Here is an 18751-nt window from a genome sequence, read left to right as displayed (position 1 = left end):
CATCACACACAGCTTGCTTGAGTGAGGAATGGCCGGCGGGCTTGAGAACGGCACGGCCAGCGCATTCAACGAAGGAGCGTCCGGCGGGCTTGCGGCAACCACATGTGATGACCCCGGGCTGGACTCCGCTTCGTCCACGGTGAAAGCCGATCCGGCGATCCACAGCGCGAAGTTGATGATTTATGGTATACCCGAAGATAAGGAAGGTATGGACATGGTTGGCTTTCTAGATAACTTGTTGAAAAGCGCACTAGACTCCCCATGCGATAGAGAGCTCGGGATTGAGTGAGCACATCGAGCACTAGTGCCGAGGCCCAACGGTCCGCACACAAGGCCACTGTCTATAGTAGTAAAGTTCGGCAGCTACAGGATAAAAGAAGAGGTGCTTCGGAGAGCCTGGCAGAAAAAAAGAAGTGTACTGCAACGACTCCTGCTTCTACGTTGACCATTATTTCCCTCCTGAAGTGCTTAATAAATGCGGGGAGTACGCTGAAGCCAAGAAAGTGTTAAAAGAAAAATAAATAAAGTTCCAGACACCGTATCCGGCAAGGATGTGCATATTCTACGATGATGGCACTCGGCTATACCAGGATGCTACGGAGGCAACGAGGGACATGGCTTCACGAGGATTTTCAATTTCCATGGTGAAATCCTCCATTAATACAGATCAGGTGGAAATCTCGCTACTATCTACTTGGTAGGTGGTGGGGAGATGGCGCGAACGGGGTGGAGATCAGGAATACGGTGCAGTGGATGGCTGCACACAACCGAAGAAAACAACCCACTCTCAATATAAAGAAAAACTCCAGAAATTCAGAAAATGATCATCCACGAAATGAGCCTGATATTTTACTAGGGCTGTCAAAAAAAAAAGAATTTCGAATATTCGTCAAATTTAAAATAAAAATCCACATTCGAATGCAAAAAACGTTGCATTCGAATTTTAGGTGTGCGTTAAGGAGGCTGCATTATCAGTGGCGCACGAGATGCAATGACGATGTAAGTGTCATTACATTTTAATGTTTTTGTTAGCCTTTCCAGTTGAAGCCACTAGATGCGGCACTGCTGCATTGTTGATTACAAATATGGTGGGAAAAGAGAACATCACTGTGGAGAAGATCTTGTTTACGCCAAAACTGAAACCAAACCGTTCACACAGAATGCATATTTCGCGCATCTATCACCGTTGCACTCACGTCTCTCGCACAAGAGAACCACATGTTTAAAGTGAAAGATGTGAAGTGGAAAGATATTGAATTTGTAATAATGAATAAGCCCCCAATTCAAGCTGTATTGGCATATAAAAACTTGGAAAGATTTATAGATAAGGTGCAAATTCATGTATTAAAGCCCAATTAAAATCTGGAATATGATAAAAGAAGAATATAAACTGGACCGTAAGTTACAAATAATTCAATGGTGTGCCTATGATCCTGAATTCAAGCCAAATAGAATGGATTACAAGATCTGAATTACAGATTCAAATCTTGGGTCTCAAAAGGAACAACAGCATTCTATTCTCCTATGGAAAAGGAACACTTAAAATACTTTGAAAGTTTGAAGAACGAATATTATCTTGAGAAATCTGATTTTTATAGATATCTCCAGATACGCAATCATTTTGAACACACTATTAAAAATAAAACACACTTTGATGACCCAATATTGAAGGTATTTATGAGTGCTTACCAAGTTGATTTAAATAAGGATGTCATTTCTAAATTTTATGAAGTCCTTAGGATAAAAAAAAACTCACTCTACAGAATACATTAAAGAAAAATGGGAAAAAGAAGGTAATTTTCCGATATCGTATGAGGAGTGGCTTGATGTATGTACTGTAAATTCACGTGGAAATATACTAACTCTCACATATGGCGGGAGTTTGGGTGGAAGTGCCTTGTCAGATGTTTTATTACTCCGAAACAGAAAGCACATATTGAGGGAGGGGACACCAAATGTTGGAGACGGTGTGAGTTTCGGGAAGCCAATCACTGGCATATATTTTGGGAGTGTCCAGTAATAAAACCTTCCTGGGTAGAGCTTCATAAAGCAGTGGAAAACATTCTTAATACTGCACTGCCTTTATACTTTTCCATATTGTTTTTAGGAAATGCTGATCTCCAGGCAAGATGACCTGAAGGATAATTATTTGACATTTTAACATCTGCCGGTAAAAAAGCACTCACAAGGCGTTGGCTGCTTCCTGAACCCCCCACAATACAAGAGTAGATGGATATAGTAAATTATATTTATGTTACGGAAAAGATTACTTTTTCCCTTTGTCTTCAGAAAACCAAAACTGGACCAAGTGGGTTGAATATGTAAGGCCATTATGGCCAGACATTGTGAAGGTATAAAACAAATGATCCTTCCCTCCTGAATGAAAAATGTCAGGGTAATTTCCCTTGCATGTCTTTTCCCTACTACACATCTAGTAGATTTTCTCCCACAATCTCCATCATAAACCAAGAATGAACATTTAACATTATTTAGTATGGGGTTTGATCATTAAGTATACATTTGACCTCCCGAATTGTAAAAATGAATGCTGTTATTAATATTTTTATTTTATTTATTTATTTGTTTATTTATTATATATATATTTTTAATTTAGTTCACTTTCTATATTTTTGTATTATGTAAAAAAAAGAAAATTGAATGGCAGAGAAAAATTTAGCTGCATCTGTTTTGAAATAAGTACGGTTGTTTATCCTGCTACATCAAAATAAAGAATAAAAAAATATATTTTTTTTAATTCTTTATTTTGATATAGCAGGATAAACAACCATATTTATTTCAAAACAGATGCAGCTAAATTTTTCTCTGCCATTCAATGGTGTACTCCTAAAAGTTCACAAAATAACATTTTAGCAGATATACCCGTTTGTCTTTTTTGGGAGTGTACTCATCTACATGACTCATCTTGTACGACTTGTCTTGACTCGAATAATAAAATGCTCTCTCGAAGAAGAATGTTACTCCCTAACTATACATTCCATCTTTGACTAGCAATAGCACGTAGCAATACGTCCACCAAGAAAAACAGCTGTGCTCGTCAAGTAATTTCAGAGGGTCTTAATAGTCTTACCGTTGCATTCAAAGAATATGAGACCCAAAGGGGCATCAGAATGTTTCTGCTGTATCCGCTGACGTATGCACTGTGGTGAAGTATACAGTGATCTGACTGCTCCTGAAGAACACGCGGGATTCCATACGGCAGATGAACAGGCTTCACATTAGAGTCTATAAAAAGATAAAAAAACAAAGACTGACTTGAAAGGTTTCAAACACAGTGTTTTCTAACACAAAGTCGATATGAACTATTCTTGACAAACAGTTTACTGACTTGAGTTTGAGTCGATGAGACGCTGGTTTAGACTGTTAACCTGAAAAAAGTTTATGGAAATGTATGTTAGGATACACGAATTTGATGTATATTTCATATCTATCTATCTATCTATCTATCTATCTATCTATCTATCTATCTATCTATCCATCTATCATTATTTGAAATATTTTTTGTAATAATTTAAAAGCCTTTAATGTCCAATTTGATCAATGTAATGCATTGTTGTGGAATTAAAAACATTACTTTCCCCTGACCCTAAACCTTTGAATAGTAATATTATATATATATATATATATATATATATATATATATAATATCAAGAGGCTTGACTCACTTCCCTTTCAAAATCTGAAAAGCTATGTGATTGTGACAAACCACAGGAAAAAATAAAGAAATCAAGACAACACCACAAAGCCAAAAATGAATATGTGATGTGGATCAGCATAGAGACACACACAAACAACAAACGTAACTCAAAGAAATTCCTTGGAGCTATAGAGACTGTAATCCATTCTGCAACATTAACTGTAAGACCAATGATCAAGGGCACGAAAAAGGAAAAAAAAAAAAATTCAAACATGTAGCCATTTTCCTTTGAACTATGTTTGAAAGACATTCTGAAACTATCCACTTATTTTTATTTTTTCAGAATTGTAATATGGTAAAGGTAATGTAATTGGCTTTCTGGATGCACGACCTTTGACATCATCAGTAAAATATATGGTAAGCCAACAGATTCTCACTCCCATTTCATAACAAATAAACGCAAAGCCAAAAGCAGTCACCGTATCTATCTATCTACCATAATGCTCAAATTACAAACACATTCAAAAACTGAAGAAAAGCAATGGGATTCCCTGCTTAGGATTTTGGGGATAATGCTTAATTTTGTGATTGAGGGTTTATGTGGATAGTGTGCAAGGGAAGCTGAAAGAGAAGAAAACGCCATGAGAAGCAATGGAGAACTGATGTTTGGCAACATTTTCTTCTTCAAATGAAAAAGTTTTTTACGCAAGAGACCAAATGAGTAATAAATAATTATTTAAATACTATTTTTAAAATATGCTCTTCATCTACAATTACTGATATTAAACATTACCGAATTGTATACAGAGGCTTAGCTTCCCTTGTTAAAAAAATAAATGTCATATTAAATGTGCACTTGTGGTGTACTTTAAAGGGGTCATATGATGCGATTTCAAGTTTTCCTTTCTCTTTGGATTGTTACAATCTGATTGTGCATAGATAAGATCCCTGAAGTTGCAAAGACTAAAGTCTCACAACCAAAGAGATATTCTTTATCAAAGTTAAGACTCTGCCACACCCCCCTAAAACGGCTCGTTCTAACACGCCCCCACATATCTACCTCACTATGTGGAAATATTAGCATAATGCCGCCCAGCAGTCACCGTATCTACCATAATGCGCAAATTACAAACACATTCAAAAACTGAAGAAAAGCAATGGGATTCCCTGCATGTTGAAAAATTACACTAACGGGTACTTAGTGTGGTAAAAAGTGACACCAAGGGCCAAAGTGACACATAAGTGATGAGTTGGGAGTGAGAATATGTTAGATAAGCATTTTGTCCTCCCTTTTAAAAATGCTAACCTCAGCCTCAGTGAGGGAGTCACAGGTGCAGCCGCGGGGGTCTCGTAAGGAGCCGTTAAAAGGGGTGCATGTCGATGGAGCCGAGCGCTCTGCTGGGTACACCGGCTGGTGGGGTGAGTTCTTCAGCAGATGGTTTAAACTGCCATGGGTGCCGTTATTTGGGGCAGGAGGAATACCCAGCAAATCTAAAGAAAAGAAAAAAAACAGAAGAATAAACTGTTCTTAGAAGATTTTTTACCAAAATTAATTACGATACAATGGAAAAAATCACGTTATTGTCAATTACTGGTACAGGAGGCCAAGAACAGGCTTTATACAGTAGCAGATGCTAAGCTAGGCTTTAAAGGAACACTCCACTATTTTTTTTTAATTAGGCTCATTTTCCAACTCCCCTAGAGTTAAACAGTTGAGTTTACCATTTTCGAATCCATTCAGCCGATCTCCGGGTCTGGCGTAGCACTTTTAGCTGTAGCTTAGCATAGATCATTGAATCTGATTAGACCGTTAGCATCTCGCTCAAAAATGACCAAAGAGTTTCTATATTGTTCCTATTTAAAACTTGACTCTTCTGTAGTTACATCGTGTACTAAGACCGACGGAAAATGAAAAGTTGCAAATGTGATGTTCTCTTCGCAGGGCACATACAGTCGAATAGAACAAACGTCTGAAGTGATAAGAGATACATACAAAATGTGCAGAGTGGTGGTACGCAAGGACTGGAAATGAGAAACCCTGAACTAGAGTCAAGAGTGAAGCAGAGTGGGTGAGAAAACCAGCCATTATGTAACAATGTTGGGAAGCTCACTAACTATGTAACCAGAGGCGGACAGTAACTAAGTACATTTACTTGAGTATTGTACTTAAGTACACTTTTTGAGTATCTGTACTTTACTTGAGTATTAGTTTTTCTGGAAACTTATGACTTTAACTTCACTCCATTTGAAAGACAAATATTGTACTTTTCACTCCACTACATTTCTATGAAGGTCCTCGAAGTAGAAAGTCGTTACTATGTAGCAGCTTTGAAAGTCAGTGGGTGATTTCTTTCTTCTCTAAAAACTGTCTTTTTTTCAGACAGTTTATCAGTAATCACTCTTGCAGGGGAGAACTTGCACAATTGGTGGCTGACTAAATACTTTTTTTCCCCACTGTAGATGTGTGCACACACTGTCAGAACTGTGTGAGATTACTACTACACTCTTAAAAATAAAGGTGCTTCAAAAGGTTCTTCAAGCGATGCCATAGAAGAGCCATTTTTGGTTCCACAAAGAAGCATTCAGTCAAAGGTTCTTTAAAGAACCTTTGACTGAATGCTTCTTTGTGGAACCAAAAATGGCTCTTCTATGGCATCGCTTGAAGAACCTTTTGAAGCACCTTTATTTTTAAGAGTGTATCCTGCTTTTGTGGGGGTGGGTAGAGGTGTTAATTTTTTCCCCCATAGGTTTTTAACATTCTAAAAGCTCTTTATTCCAAAGATACTACAAGCTAGTCAGTGTATTCAGCAGGTGTAATGTATTCTAAGTTGCTTCAGAAGTATTGCAAGTGTTACATACAACAATAAAACAGTGCATTGACATAAAAAAGGACATTTACATTTGGTACTTAAGTACTTTTCAAAGCAAGTACTTCTGTACTTTTACTTAAGTAAAAATCTGTCTTTACAACTTTTACTTCTAATGGAGTAATATTTGACCAGCAGTGTCTGTACTTTCACTCAAGTAATGGAGTTGAGTACTTTGTCCGCCTCTGTATGTAACCATCAACAGTGGTAAAAGACAATAAGCTGCCAATGATGGCCACTTTGTTTTCGAAGTGGGTCATTAAGTCCTTGGAAGTGATTGTGGATGACGGAGGTGGTGACGGAAAACAAGACTCTCATAGTTCTGCACAATTTCCCACAAGACTTCTCTTGGATTTAAACCAGTATGAGCTCAAGAACTCGCATTCGTATGAGAGGATTGACCAGTTGGCATTAGTATGTTGCTAGATTTAGAAACTTTTTATGAGTGATAAAGAATGTGTCAACACAACCATCATAATTTAATCGCTCTGTTCCAAATCAAAGGTGAAAAGAAGGAATGAAAAATGTATTTTGTACTTTGTATTGTATTGAATGTGCACTTATAGTGTATTTCAAATCTTAAAAGGACATTTAAAAAAACTGTACTTGCAGATCATATAATATTAAAGAAATAAAAGGCCACTTAAGTGTTCTTAAAGGGGGTACAATTTTATGACTGTTTCTTGAATATCATTTTAAATGTAGTAAGTTACCAGTTTACCATAATTGCTTGTCAGTACATTCAGTAAACCTTAACCATACTTCAAAAGTAATTATGAAATAATATATTCTACTTAAGTGGCTCAAAAAAGCAGCTAATTTAATATAATATAAATATATATTTAATATAAATGTAATACAATTTAATACAAATTTTAACTATAAAATATATAATTGTCTGAAAACATTACATTCAGTTCTCACTTATTCTTTTAAAATATATTATTTAATAACTACTTTTTTTTGTAAAGTATGCTAAAGTGTTATTTTTCACAAGAGCATTTAGCACACAAGAATGCACACAGTCCCAATAACTTCAATACTGGTTATCTGAACTGGGATGTCAAACTGGGTTTGGCACTGAACTGGGATGTTAAAAATATGATTAAAGAGACTCCTTTCACACTTTCATGATACCTCTCAGAAAATGAAACTTACCACATAGGAGGTTGTAGACTTCAATGTTCTCAAAGGGAGGCACAGTCGTCTTAGAATTGATACCTGGTCCATATCCAATAAAAATGGCCTGCAAACAGTTACATTTAATTCATGAAATCACACTTAAAAACAAACTTTTAGTTTACACTTGACATTTGCAAAATACAGTGCCTTGCGAAAGTATTCATACCCCATTAATTTTTTCACATTTCGTTATGTTGCTGCCTTATGTTAAGCTGCTTTAAATTACTTTTTTTCCACATCAATCTACACTCCATACACCATACTGACAAAGCAAAAACACAACTTCGTAAATTTATTAAAAATAAAAGAAAAACTGAAATAAGTACATTGCATAAGTATTCTAAACATTTCGCTGAAGCACCTTTACAGTCTCAAGTCTTTTTTGTTTAATGCGACAAGCTTTGATCATCATCATTTGGCAATAATCTGCCATTCTTCTCCTCACCTCTTCATCTCTCAAGCTCTGTCATTTTGGATGGGAGAAAATGCACATTTTCAAGTTTCTCCAGAATTATTTGATTGGGTTCAAGCTCATGCTCTGGCTGGGCCACTCAAGGACATTCACAGAGTTGTCTATAAGCCACTCTTGCTGTGTGCTTAGGTTCATTGTCCTGTTGGAAGGTGAACCTTCTGCCCAGTCTGAGGTTCTGAATGATCTGGACTGGGTTTTCATTAAGGCTAACTCAATATTTTGGTGCATTGAGCTTATCTTCTACTCTGACGAGTCCCTCGGTCCCTGCCACTGAAAAACAGCCCCACAGCATGAGGCTGCTACCAGCACACTTTACTTTTGGGGCGGTACTCTTCAGGTGATGAGCAGTGCCTGGTTTCCTTCAAACATGATGCTTGGAATTGAGGTTCATCAGACCAGTGACTCTTGTTTCTCAGAGTCTGAGAGGTGTTTTTATCCAAAATCCAAGTGTGTTTTCATGTGTCTTCACTGAGGAGAAGATTGAGTCTGGCCACTCCGACATAAAGCCCAGATCGGTGGAGTGCTGCAGTGATATTTGTCCTTCTCTAGATTTCTCCCATCTGCATATATGATCATGGAGCTCAACTAGAGTGACCATCATGGTCTTGGTCACCACTCTAACCAAGACCCTTTTCCATCAATTGCTCAGTTTGGCCAGGAGGTCAGCTCTAGGAAGAGTCCTGGTTGTTTCAAACTTCTTCCATTAAGGGTAACAGAGACTACATGCTTCTGTGACCCTTCAATGAAGCAGATTTTTTTTCTGAACTCTTCCACAGATGTGTGGCTTGACGCAAACCTGTTTCTGAGCTCTACAGGCAGTTCTTTTGACCTCAGGGCTTGGTTTTTGCTCTGATATGCATTATCAGCTGTTAGACCTTTTATTAAGATGTGTGTGCCTTTCCAAATCATACCCATTCAATTGAATTTGCCACAGGTTAACTTCACTTGAAGTGTAGCAACATCTACAAGCAATATGAATGCTCCTGAGCTAAATTTCAACTGTCCCAGATAAGGGTATGAATACTTATGCAATGGAATCATTTAAGTTTTTTATTTTTAATAAATTTTAAAAGATGTTAAAAACCTGTTTTTTGCTTTACCATTATGGTGTATGGAGTGTAGATTGATGTGGGGAAAAAATAATTTAAAGCAGTTTAGCAAAAGGCAGCAACTTAACAAAATGTGAAAAAAAATGAATATTTTCGTAAGGCACTGTATTTTAACAATTTGGTTTGCAAAGGTTGTTTCAATTGTTGAAAGCTGTGTTTGATAAAGTGTTATTGTCGAATATCCTGTCTAATATTTCATTAAAAAAGACAAAGCTGGTTCTGAGAAAATGCTATTTGTTTGCAGATGCCACTTAACATGTTCTTGTCTAATGTGATGAAAATTTGACATTTTGAAGTGTGGCTTTAGTATCCAAGTACTATTTGGGGCCCCTGAATATGTCAACAAAACACCCACGATAGCTCCAAAAACACAGACCACAGTTAAAAATAACTAAAAGCACTTATTTTGATTTGGAGTCACAGAGAGACACACATTCCACTCGCCTTCGGCTGAAACACGGAACATTTGAGTAGTACAAACTAGACTGATCTCATTTCCTTGACACAGAGTCGCAAAAATGATTTTCATTCCTCCTAGCAGGAGATTTCACTTCATTAGAATGGCCTAAAGTAAAGATCTTGCCATAATAACCATCCCTGTGGTAGTGACTAGCTTGAGCAATTTACCTCAACTAGTTAGACCGTTGCCTCATAAGAGTTCCTGTAAGATGTTTTTGTAAAGCCTACCAGATGCATTAGACATTCCTAGACAACCACACAAACTAGGGGCACATATGGCTGGAAACACACACACACACACACACACACACACAGACATAAACAAGACTCTGTCAAAGGTCCAATATGTGGGTTGAGTGTGTGTTTAAAACTGCAATTTGAACACCTTCCAGTTCGAAGGAACTACTAAGTGTGAATCTGGCACAGAGAAGTTATAATCAATGGACGAGAGTTCATTTAAAGGGCATGTTTGATTTATTTTTATTTTTTGTTAGTTTTTTCTGGAAAGACCCTGCAGATGATAATCCCCTTCATGGGAATTTACTCAGATCCTTTAATAAGAATTTAGCATAATCCTCATCGAAATGCTTGGTCTCCTAAGCCTCATTACATTGCAGCACATAAGCATAGAGCCTCAAGCAGAAACTGAAAATAGAAATGTTTACTGGTGTCTATGACAGATTTAAGATATATTTTGTCTGGATTTTGGGGATAATGCTTAATTTTGTGATTGAGGGTTTATGTGGATGGTGTGCAAGGGAAGCTGAAAGAGAAGAAAACGCCATGAGAAGCAATGGAGAACTGATGTTTGGCAACATTTTCTTCTTCAAATGTTTTTTACGCAAGAGACCAAATGAGTAATAAATAATTATTTAAATACTATTTTTAAAATATGCTCTTCATCTACAATTACTGATATTAAACATTACCGAATTGTATACAGAGGCTTAGCTTCCCTTGTTAAAAAATAAATTTCATATTAAATGTGCACTTGTGGTGTACTTTAAAGGGGTCATATGATGCGATTTCAAGTTTTCCTTTCTCTTTCAGATAAGATCCCTGAAGTTGCAAAGACTAAAGTCTCACAACCAAAGAGATATTCTTTATCAAAGTTAAGACTCTGCCACGCCCCCCTAAAACGGCTCGTTCTAACACGCCCCCACATATCTACCTCACTATGTGGAAATATTAGCATAATGCCGCCCAAATGTTCACGCAAAGAAAGAAAGCGTGGTTTCAGTAACCGCAGTTAGTGTTGAAGCAGCATGTCAGGGAGACGCTGTGTGTTTCTAGGCGAAAGCAAAAGCACTTTATTTGGCCTTCCGAAAGTAGATGCATTTAGGAATCTTTAAGATTACTTACAACAGAACAGCAATGCATTTTATGGACGACCGTTTCGTGAACCTAGGAGAGGAGGTAATTCTCAAAGTATATATTTTTAAAAAACATACTTGCAGATAATATTCATATAAAATGAAGGTATACTTAGGCAGTGTGTCCACCAAAGCATTTTAACCAGCTGAAAACGCCTAGCTGTGAGCGCTTGAGAGCGCATTTTTTTCAGTTGAACATTCTTCAACTTTTGGCACTGAGAAAAAAATGCCGAATGCTCAGTGTGAAATAAACCCTCAGTGCCTCGTCGCGCTCCTGGTGTTTTAAAAACCGTAGTGCTCTCATTGAAATCAATTGAAAAAAATATGCTAGCCTTGGGAAAAAATGCTCTGGTGGACAAGCGGAATTAGAGTACACTTTCGTGATTATGTTTTTAACACACTTAAGTACACATTCAAAAAGTGCACTTTGTAATAATGCCAAATTAAATGTATTACTTTAAAGTATATTTTAAATCATTATGTTTTAGGAAGGCATTTGAACTGCACATTGTGAAGCACTGGGTGAAGACAATCTATTTGTAACATCACACTTTGGTAAGAAAATGTCTGCTAAAACATAAAAATCAATATTGAGACGAGTGTGCTTGCCAACCTGCATGTTCTTGAAGACGTTATCTGAACCATGGAAGCCGCCACTGCAGTATTTCATTTCACTTGGTTTGCTGTAGATCAAAGTGGGAGAAAAATACTGTGAAAAAAAAAAATAATAATAATCTTCAAATGCCTTAAATCAAATTCGGTTACTATTTAAAAACAGAAAGGTTTGCAGAGTGATCAAAAACTTTGAGAGGTTAAACTCATTTTATAAACACATTAATACCTTGAGAATATTAAATTTTTTTCATTATACACAAAAAATATTTTACGATTATTTATTAGATGTACAATTTATACATTTGAATTGCATATAAGATTTTATATATTTCATCATTTTTATTTATCTATTTGGATTACACAGTTTTAACAAATTCTAATAATTATCATCTTTCAGCATCAATTTGATTTGATATAAATAATCATATTTTCAATAAATAATGCATTTATTCAAATTAGAATCAGCATACATCTAAATACATTTCTTTTCAGCAAAAAATATGAACATGGTTAAAACATGGCTAGCTATGGAGCAAGGAATAGTAGCTAAAATATATGAGATTAAAAGAAATTGGATTTATCTGTGATAAATATATAAACCTGGTTATTGTATATTTTAAAAAATTCAGTTTATTTAATTTATATGTTTGACTGACAAATATGAATCACATTCAAATTTAGTTTATGTTAAAACTGTGTAATCCAAATGGATGGACATTTTATATGAAATTTAAATTAATTTTAAAATTTGATTCTCAAAGCTCAAACTCACAGTGCTGCTTGCCAGCCGGGCTGCATGTAGAGATGTGCGCTCTCTATACGGATGTTATTGGCAAAGTGAAGCCGTTTGGGCAGATGCTCCTTCAGATATGGCCTCATCGGCTGATCAGGTTCTCTGCACTTCAAACACAGAAAGAAAGAGAGACAGAATAAAGATTTCAATATGATTTAAGTGGAAGATATGGTCTATAAGTGAGGTGTGGGGATGTTGTGACAGGATCATACCGAAAGATTCTTCACCAATCCTTCATAATCAACTGCCAGATAAAAACAGGAAAAGAGAAGAGATGGATCGTTTGACTTACATTTAATGAACAAATGACTTTTTTAATGGGAGTTTCTTCAACTACAGTCACTCTAGGCCCAGTTTATCCAGCCTCTCATGGTATTTACACTACCGTTTAACAGTTTGGGGTCAGAACAATTTTTTAATGATTCTGAAAGAAGTCTCTTCTGCTTACCAAGGCTGCATTTATTTCACTAAAAATATTTTAATATATTTTAGTTATTCCTGTGATGGTAAAGCTGAATTTTCAGCATCATTACTCCAGTCTCGAGTGTCTCATGATCCTTCAGAAATCATTCTAATATGCTGCTCATGAAACGTGTTTTATTATTATTATCAATGTTGAAAACAGTTGTGCTGCTTAATAAGAACAGCATTTGAAGCAGAATTTATTTGCAACCATGTAAAGTTTTTGTTTTTACTGTTACTTTTGATCAATTTAATGCATCCTTACTAAATAAAAGTTAAAAAAAAAAAAAAATCTTACTGACCTCAAACCTTTGACAGTGTACATAGATTTTTCTATATTGTTTTTACATCTGTAATATTTCATCTCAAGTTCTTTATGGTACAACTAGTACACTAACTTTTGATAACATTTATACAGATATTGAAATGGATGGATTTTTATTGTGAAATTTTGGGTCTAAGACAACGGTATAAAAGATTAAATCTAAACATGGCATATGAAAACCAGCAAAAATGAACGATGAGTCATTTTAAAAGTTATGCGACCTTTATACCACAAATCTGCTAATTAAAAAAAAAAAAATCAACTGCTGCAACATGAAAGTGTCAATAGTTGAAGAAACACTCAAATACAAAGACACTCAAGCAACAAATGTGTGGTGGGTCAAATCTGTCTGCTTACAGGAGAAGAATTCATCAGGCAAACGTTTGGGCTGGACTCTCGCTGCAGGACCCTGGATGACAGTAATGTCATCGATGTTATCCAGATAATCTGAGACGTATGCAGCTTTCTTACATGACGCTTCTTCCATCCCTGCATGTTTAGAGACACAAATCAGGACAGAAACATTCAAAATGAGCCATATACCACAGTGCTTAAGGAATAGTTCACCCAAACAATTCATATACTCATCCAAACCAGAATGAATTATTTATTTCAAAGTAAATGATGCGAGTACATTTTTGGATGAACTGCTGAATTAAAACATTAAATACAACTTGATGTGTTCACTGTAGTATTTTCCCTGCATATTATAAAATTCAACTTTTTTCCTCTCACTGAAGCATCAAAGAAAGCATATAATTCACTGACCTTAAGGCTTACAGCCAAACCTCCACATCTTTCATTATATTCTTGAGCGAGTACTAATTAAACATCAGTGATGCAACAGAAGTTCAGCACATAAAAAAACATACCAGCTCAATATGCATTCACAATCCCTCCAACCACAAGGGCAGAGCGGCACAGACAATTAAAAACCCAAAAGTCAAAATTAGCATGTTAGCAAGCCTCATGGTGTACTCTAAGAGCAGGAGACACATGTGCAATCCCACACGTCTTTAATTTCCCCTAATCACAAACAAAGACAGGCGTCAAGCAGATGTCACTGCTGAAGAACTTCTGTGCCCTCCCATTTTAGTATCACTGAGATACTATTATTGTTTTTATTAGTACTTTGAATTAGTCTTTTTTTATATATTTTTTTTTTTTGTTCTCATTTTAATGTTAAAGTTTTTATTAATATTTATTATTTTTATTTTCCTTTTAAATTCTAATGATTTAGTAATTTTGTTGTGTGTATTTGTCAGTTTTTATTATTAATATATCTAAATAGTTTTTATATTTCAGTTTCAGCTATTTTAGTATACATGAAGCTAAACTAAATGAAAATCAATGTTTTTTCACGGTTCGCTACTGTGAGGAGCACGGAGCGAGGAGACGCAGAGTCAAATTCAAACTTATTAACTTTAATAATATCCAGGGAAACAGAAAAACACACGTAGCAAGGGTTGACATCAACAATTCCAGACAAGGGAGAACAGAACGGGCTAGAACTCAAATAGGGCAGATAACGAGGGGCAGACAGGTGAGGAGGATAACTAATAATGAGAAACATCTGGAACTAATAGAACTAAATGGGGACAGGAACAGGAAGGACCAAATAAGGACAAACAGGAACATACACGTGACATTACTCCCACCTCCCGGAAGGCGTGTCCCGCTCCATAACAATACCACCAGGATGCCCTGGAGGTTGGTGCAAGGCAGGGACATGGGAAGGCCTCCAGGGTGGATTAGGGAGCTCAGAGGGCCATGGCGGAGCTGGCAGTTCAGGTTGCCATGGCGGAGCAGGGGACTCAGGTTGCCATGGCGGAGCAGGCAATTCTCGAAGGAGACTCAGGGGACGATAGATAGCTGGACGGGACCAGCGGAGACGAAGGAGAACTTTCTGGAGCGGATTCTGGGGTGAGGATAGGAGCCGAGAACTCTGGAGGTAGCGCCATGTCCAAGAGTTCTGAGTCAGCAGCAGCCGGCGGGCTTGACGTAGGAGAGGCCAGCGGGCTTGACGGTGAGCTGGTTCTGGATCAGGGCCGGACGCTCTCCAGACACAGGAGGATCCCTTCCCTCCAGCTTAGTCCAGTGGTGTCTGGGAGGTTCACGGGGCGATGGTAATTAGCCCCGATCCAGAACAGAGAGTTGAGCGTCGCATCGTCTAACGCCGTACTCGTGGCGATCCCGCAGAACTCCCATGCATACTCCACAAACGGGAGATCCAGGCGAGCCAGGGCGGTGAACCGAGCGGCAACTTCCATAGTCGCGGGGAGAAACTGGGAAAACAAAAAACTTTCAAAACGGAAATAAAATGGGGAGAAGGGGCGCCGCTTCCTCCTTGTTTTAGGTCTGGAATTCTGTCACGGTTCGCTACTGTGAGGAGCACGGAGCGAGGAACGAGGAGATGCAGAGTCGAATTCAAACTTATTAACTTTAATAATATCCAGGGAAACAGAAAAACACACGTAGCAAGGGTTGACATCAACTATTCCAGACAAGGGAGAACAGAACGGGCTAGAACTCAAATAGAGCAGATAACGAGGGGGAGACAGGTGAGGAGAATAACTAATAATGAGAAACACCTGGAACTAATAGAACTAAATGGGGACAGGAACAAGGACCAAATAAGGACAAACAGGAACATACACATGACAGTTGTCTTGACAACTAATATTCAATATCCACTTTATCTGCATATATTTACTAACACTCACATACGCAATATGATATGTGATCTTTTTATATTTCATTTAAAAATTTAACTATACTATCGCTCATCTCTTAATATAAAATTGGAAATACTGTATAATTTTTTCCACATACAGTACTTACAGTATACTGACAAAAGACGATATAGCTGCTAAATGTGACTATAAGGCATGAAGATATTAAGATATTATAAATGTAGCGTCTGGACCACTCAAACACACAATATATATTTTGTTAGCTAGATTTCACAAATACTCTGTAACACCCCAGGAAGCTGAACAGGCCCCTGGTTCCATGGTAACCCTGACACCCGATACATTTACGACATTGTGGAATGTGAGCAGAGACTCTCAGCTGCATTTTCCAGAAGCAAGAGGCACAAATGCACAGTAGAAATTGACTTTTCTACTAATTAATTCATAGGAAAACCTTTCTTTGAATTAATGTATCCTTCAGGTCATGGTGTATGTTGTCTTTGATATTTTTAGACTATTTTAGGCATGCTTATGAGGGAACCCATTACTGTCATCCTTTCACTATATGTAATACTACCTTGTTTAGTATCTATGAATTCGCCTTCATATGATTGAAACAAGCGTATATATTATATGTTGGTACATATGCAATATATATTAGGGTCCTGAGAATCTTTAGTAATTTCGATTCAAGTCCATTTGCAAATTACCATGCTTAGAGACAAAGGCTCGTAAAACCCTCCAGCAATTGCCACCTCCCGCTTTAGCTGTGCACTGAAATGGTTACCATATGTCAATCACTGCGAATTTTCCTGTATTCCATACACTTCATCAGCAAAAAATAACAGTGATTGTCTTCATTTAATGCTTCATATCCTAAATCAGACATTTGGCCCCCCAAACTAAACAGAAACTGAAGTTTATCAATTAATTTCCACATGTGGTTTGTCTTCAGTTTACCTGGCTACTCATTGGTCCATATCGATGACCCGCGACATCAGGCTCTTCAAAGTATAAGGTGTAAAATTCTGGCCTAAAACAAAGTATATATACTGTAATCTGGAAAAAATAGTAAGCTAAAAACAGCATCTAAATTAACATTTAATTCAAGTCAAAAATATTATTTAACATCAGAGAATCAACTTAAATACATCACTTTACACATTTTTATGAGTTAAATGAGGTAGAAATAGTTATTTACGGTAACAATTGCAAGTTAAAAATTTTTTTTACAGTTTAGGCAGAACCAAACCAAATCAGTTATTTAAAAAAAAAAAACTATAAATTAAAAATGCATTACCTTTCTCCTTTAGGTAAGTTCAACCATTCAAAGATTTTTGCCACCCTCTTTTCAAAGGGAATGTTCCTAAAGAAAGAAAAAGACAGTATATCTTTGCTCTTTGAGTGTTTCACAACAGAACAGAAAATAGCTATTAATATATGAATTCTGTATGAGCTCATATCTTCAAACCTACTATTTAAATTATATCATCCTTTTTAACTAATTTGATGGCTCATTTAAACTCAGCTTTTGGTGGCTGTTACTAAAAACCCTGATATCTTCTATTGAGTTCAGCAGAAGCCCATATTCAGAGTCATTATCTGTGTAACTTGCTTCAAACTATTACTTTTGAATTTAGTGTAATATGAAGTGTTGTTCGTAATTGCTAGTTTTAGATGTGAATTATAGCCAGTCCTCAGAACTCTCAAATCAACCCTAAAATCCAGTTAATAACAAAGTTAAAAAACCAACAACAGTTATTGTAAATATTCACCTGTCATACTTCACCCAGAAATCTGGGTATCGTCCATTGACTTTCACATCAGATCCAGGCCAGAAGAAAGTAGCTGTTTTTAGTTTGTTTCTCATGGCTGTGAGCCAAACCTATAGACAATCACAGGAGGAACTGAATGAGAGTGCTGACAAAATATAGAGCACACAAAAGACAAAACACACTCAAAAAAAAAAACACCTGCAAGCAAAGCGAAGAGACACTCGGAGCCTGTGGCAGGGGATACAGACCATTACGGACTACCCACGCACCTGTGACAGCGCCATCTCCCTGCTGAACGAGCTGAACGTTTTCTTCGCTCGCTTTGAGGCACAAAACAGCACCACTGCACAGAAGACTCCACCTCCTCCCGGCGACCAGGTGATGACGCTGTCCCTGGACAGCGTGAGGAGATCCCTCAGCAGGATCAATGCACGCAAAGCTCCGGGTCCTGACAACATTCCTGGGCGTGTACTGAGAGACTGTGCAGTGGAACTCACCGATGTCTTCAAGCACAGCAGCGTCTCTACTTCCTCCACAAACTGAGAAGAGCCAGAGCCCGGCCCCCCTTCTACAGAGGCACCATCGAGAGCATTCTGACGAGTGCATCACTGTGTGGTATGGCGCCTGCAACGCGTCCTGCCGCAAGACACTTCAACGCATAGTGAGAGCAGCTGAGAAGATCGTTGGTGCCTCTCTCCCCTCCCTCCAGGACATTTACAACACCCGTCTCACCCGAAAAGCCCTCTGCATTGCAGGTGATCCCACCCACCCGACACACAGCTTCTTCAGTCTGCTGCCATCAGGGAGGAGACTGCGGAGTCTCCAGGCCAGGACCAGCAGACTGAAGGACAGCTTCATCCATCAGGCTGTCAGGAAGCTGAACTCCCTCCCGACCTTGCCCCCCCATCCCCTCTTTTGCCCCACGCACCACTGAACTCTGACCCTCTGACGGACTCTCCCACTCCCCCCTC

At 37.6% G+C, this 18751-nt stretch overlaps 1 protein-coding gene across 1 annotated transcript in view; it reads right to left on the bottom strand.

Moving 5' to 3' along the window:
- The window catches only part of LOC107549497 (ectonucleotide pyrophosphatase/phosphodiesterase family member 1), a gene marked incomplete at its 5' end in the record, with an annotated part of 64542 nt that overhangs the window by 15397 nt on the left and 30394 nt on the right, over positions 1–18751 (bottom strand). Inside the window, 11 exons of the mRNA XM_016230611.1 lie at positions 3089–3243; positions 3347–3386; positions 4962–5146; positions 7681–7768; positions 11731–11800; positions 12505–12632; positions 12738–12769; positions 13670–13862; positions 16966–17038; positions 17306–17371; positions 17781–17890. Of these exons, the coding sequence (XP_016086097.1) occupies positions 3089–3243; positions 3347–3386; positions 4962–5146; positions 7681–7768; positions 11731–11800; positions 12505–12632; positions 12738–12769; positions 13670–13862; positions 16966–17038; positions 17306–17371; positions 17781–17890 (1140 nt within the window). The remainder of the gene's footprint in view (positions 1–3088; positions 3244–3346; positions 3387–4961; positions 5147–7680; positions 7769–11730; positions 11801–12504; positions 12633–12737; positions 12770–13669; positions 13863–16965; positions 17039–17305; positions 17372–17780; positions 17891–18751) is intronic.

The sequence above is a fragment of the Sinocyclocheilus grahami genome, unplaced genomic scaffold, assembly GCF_001515645.1.
Source record: "Sinocyclocheilus grahami isolate Dianchi unplaced genomic scaffold, SAMN03320097.WGS_v1.1 scaffold374.1, whole genome shotgun sequence".
Lineage (NCBI taxonomy): Eukaryota > Metazoa > Chordata > Actinopteri > Cypriniformes > Cyprinidae > Sinocyclocheilus > Sinocyclocheilus grahami.
Note: the sequence above shows the minus strand (reverse complement) of the source record. Positions and strands in the feature narration are given on the sequence as shown.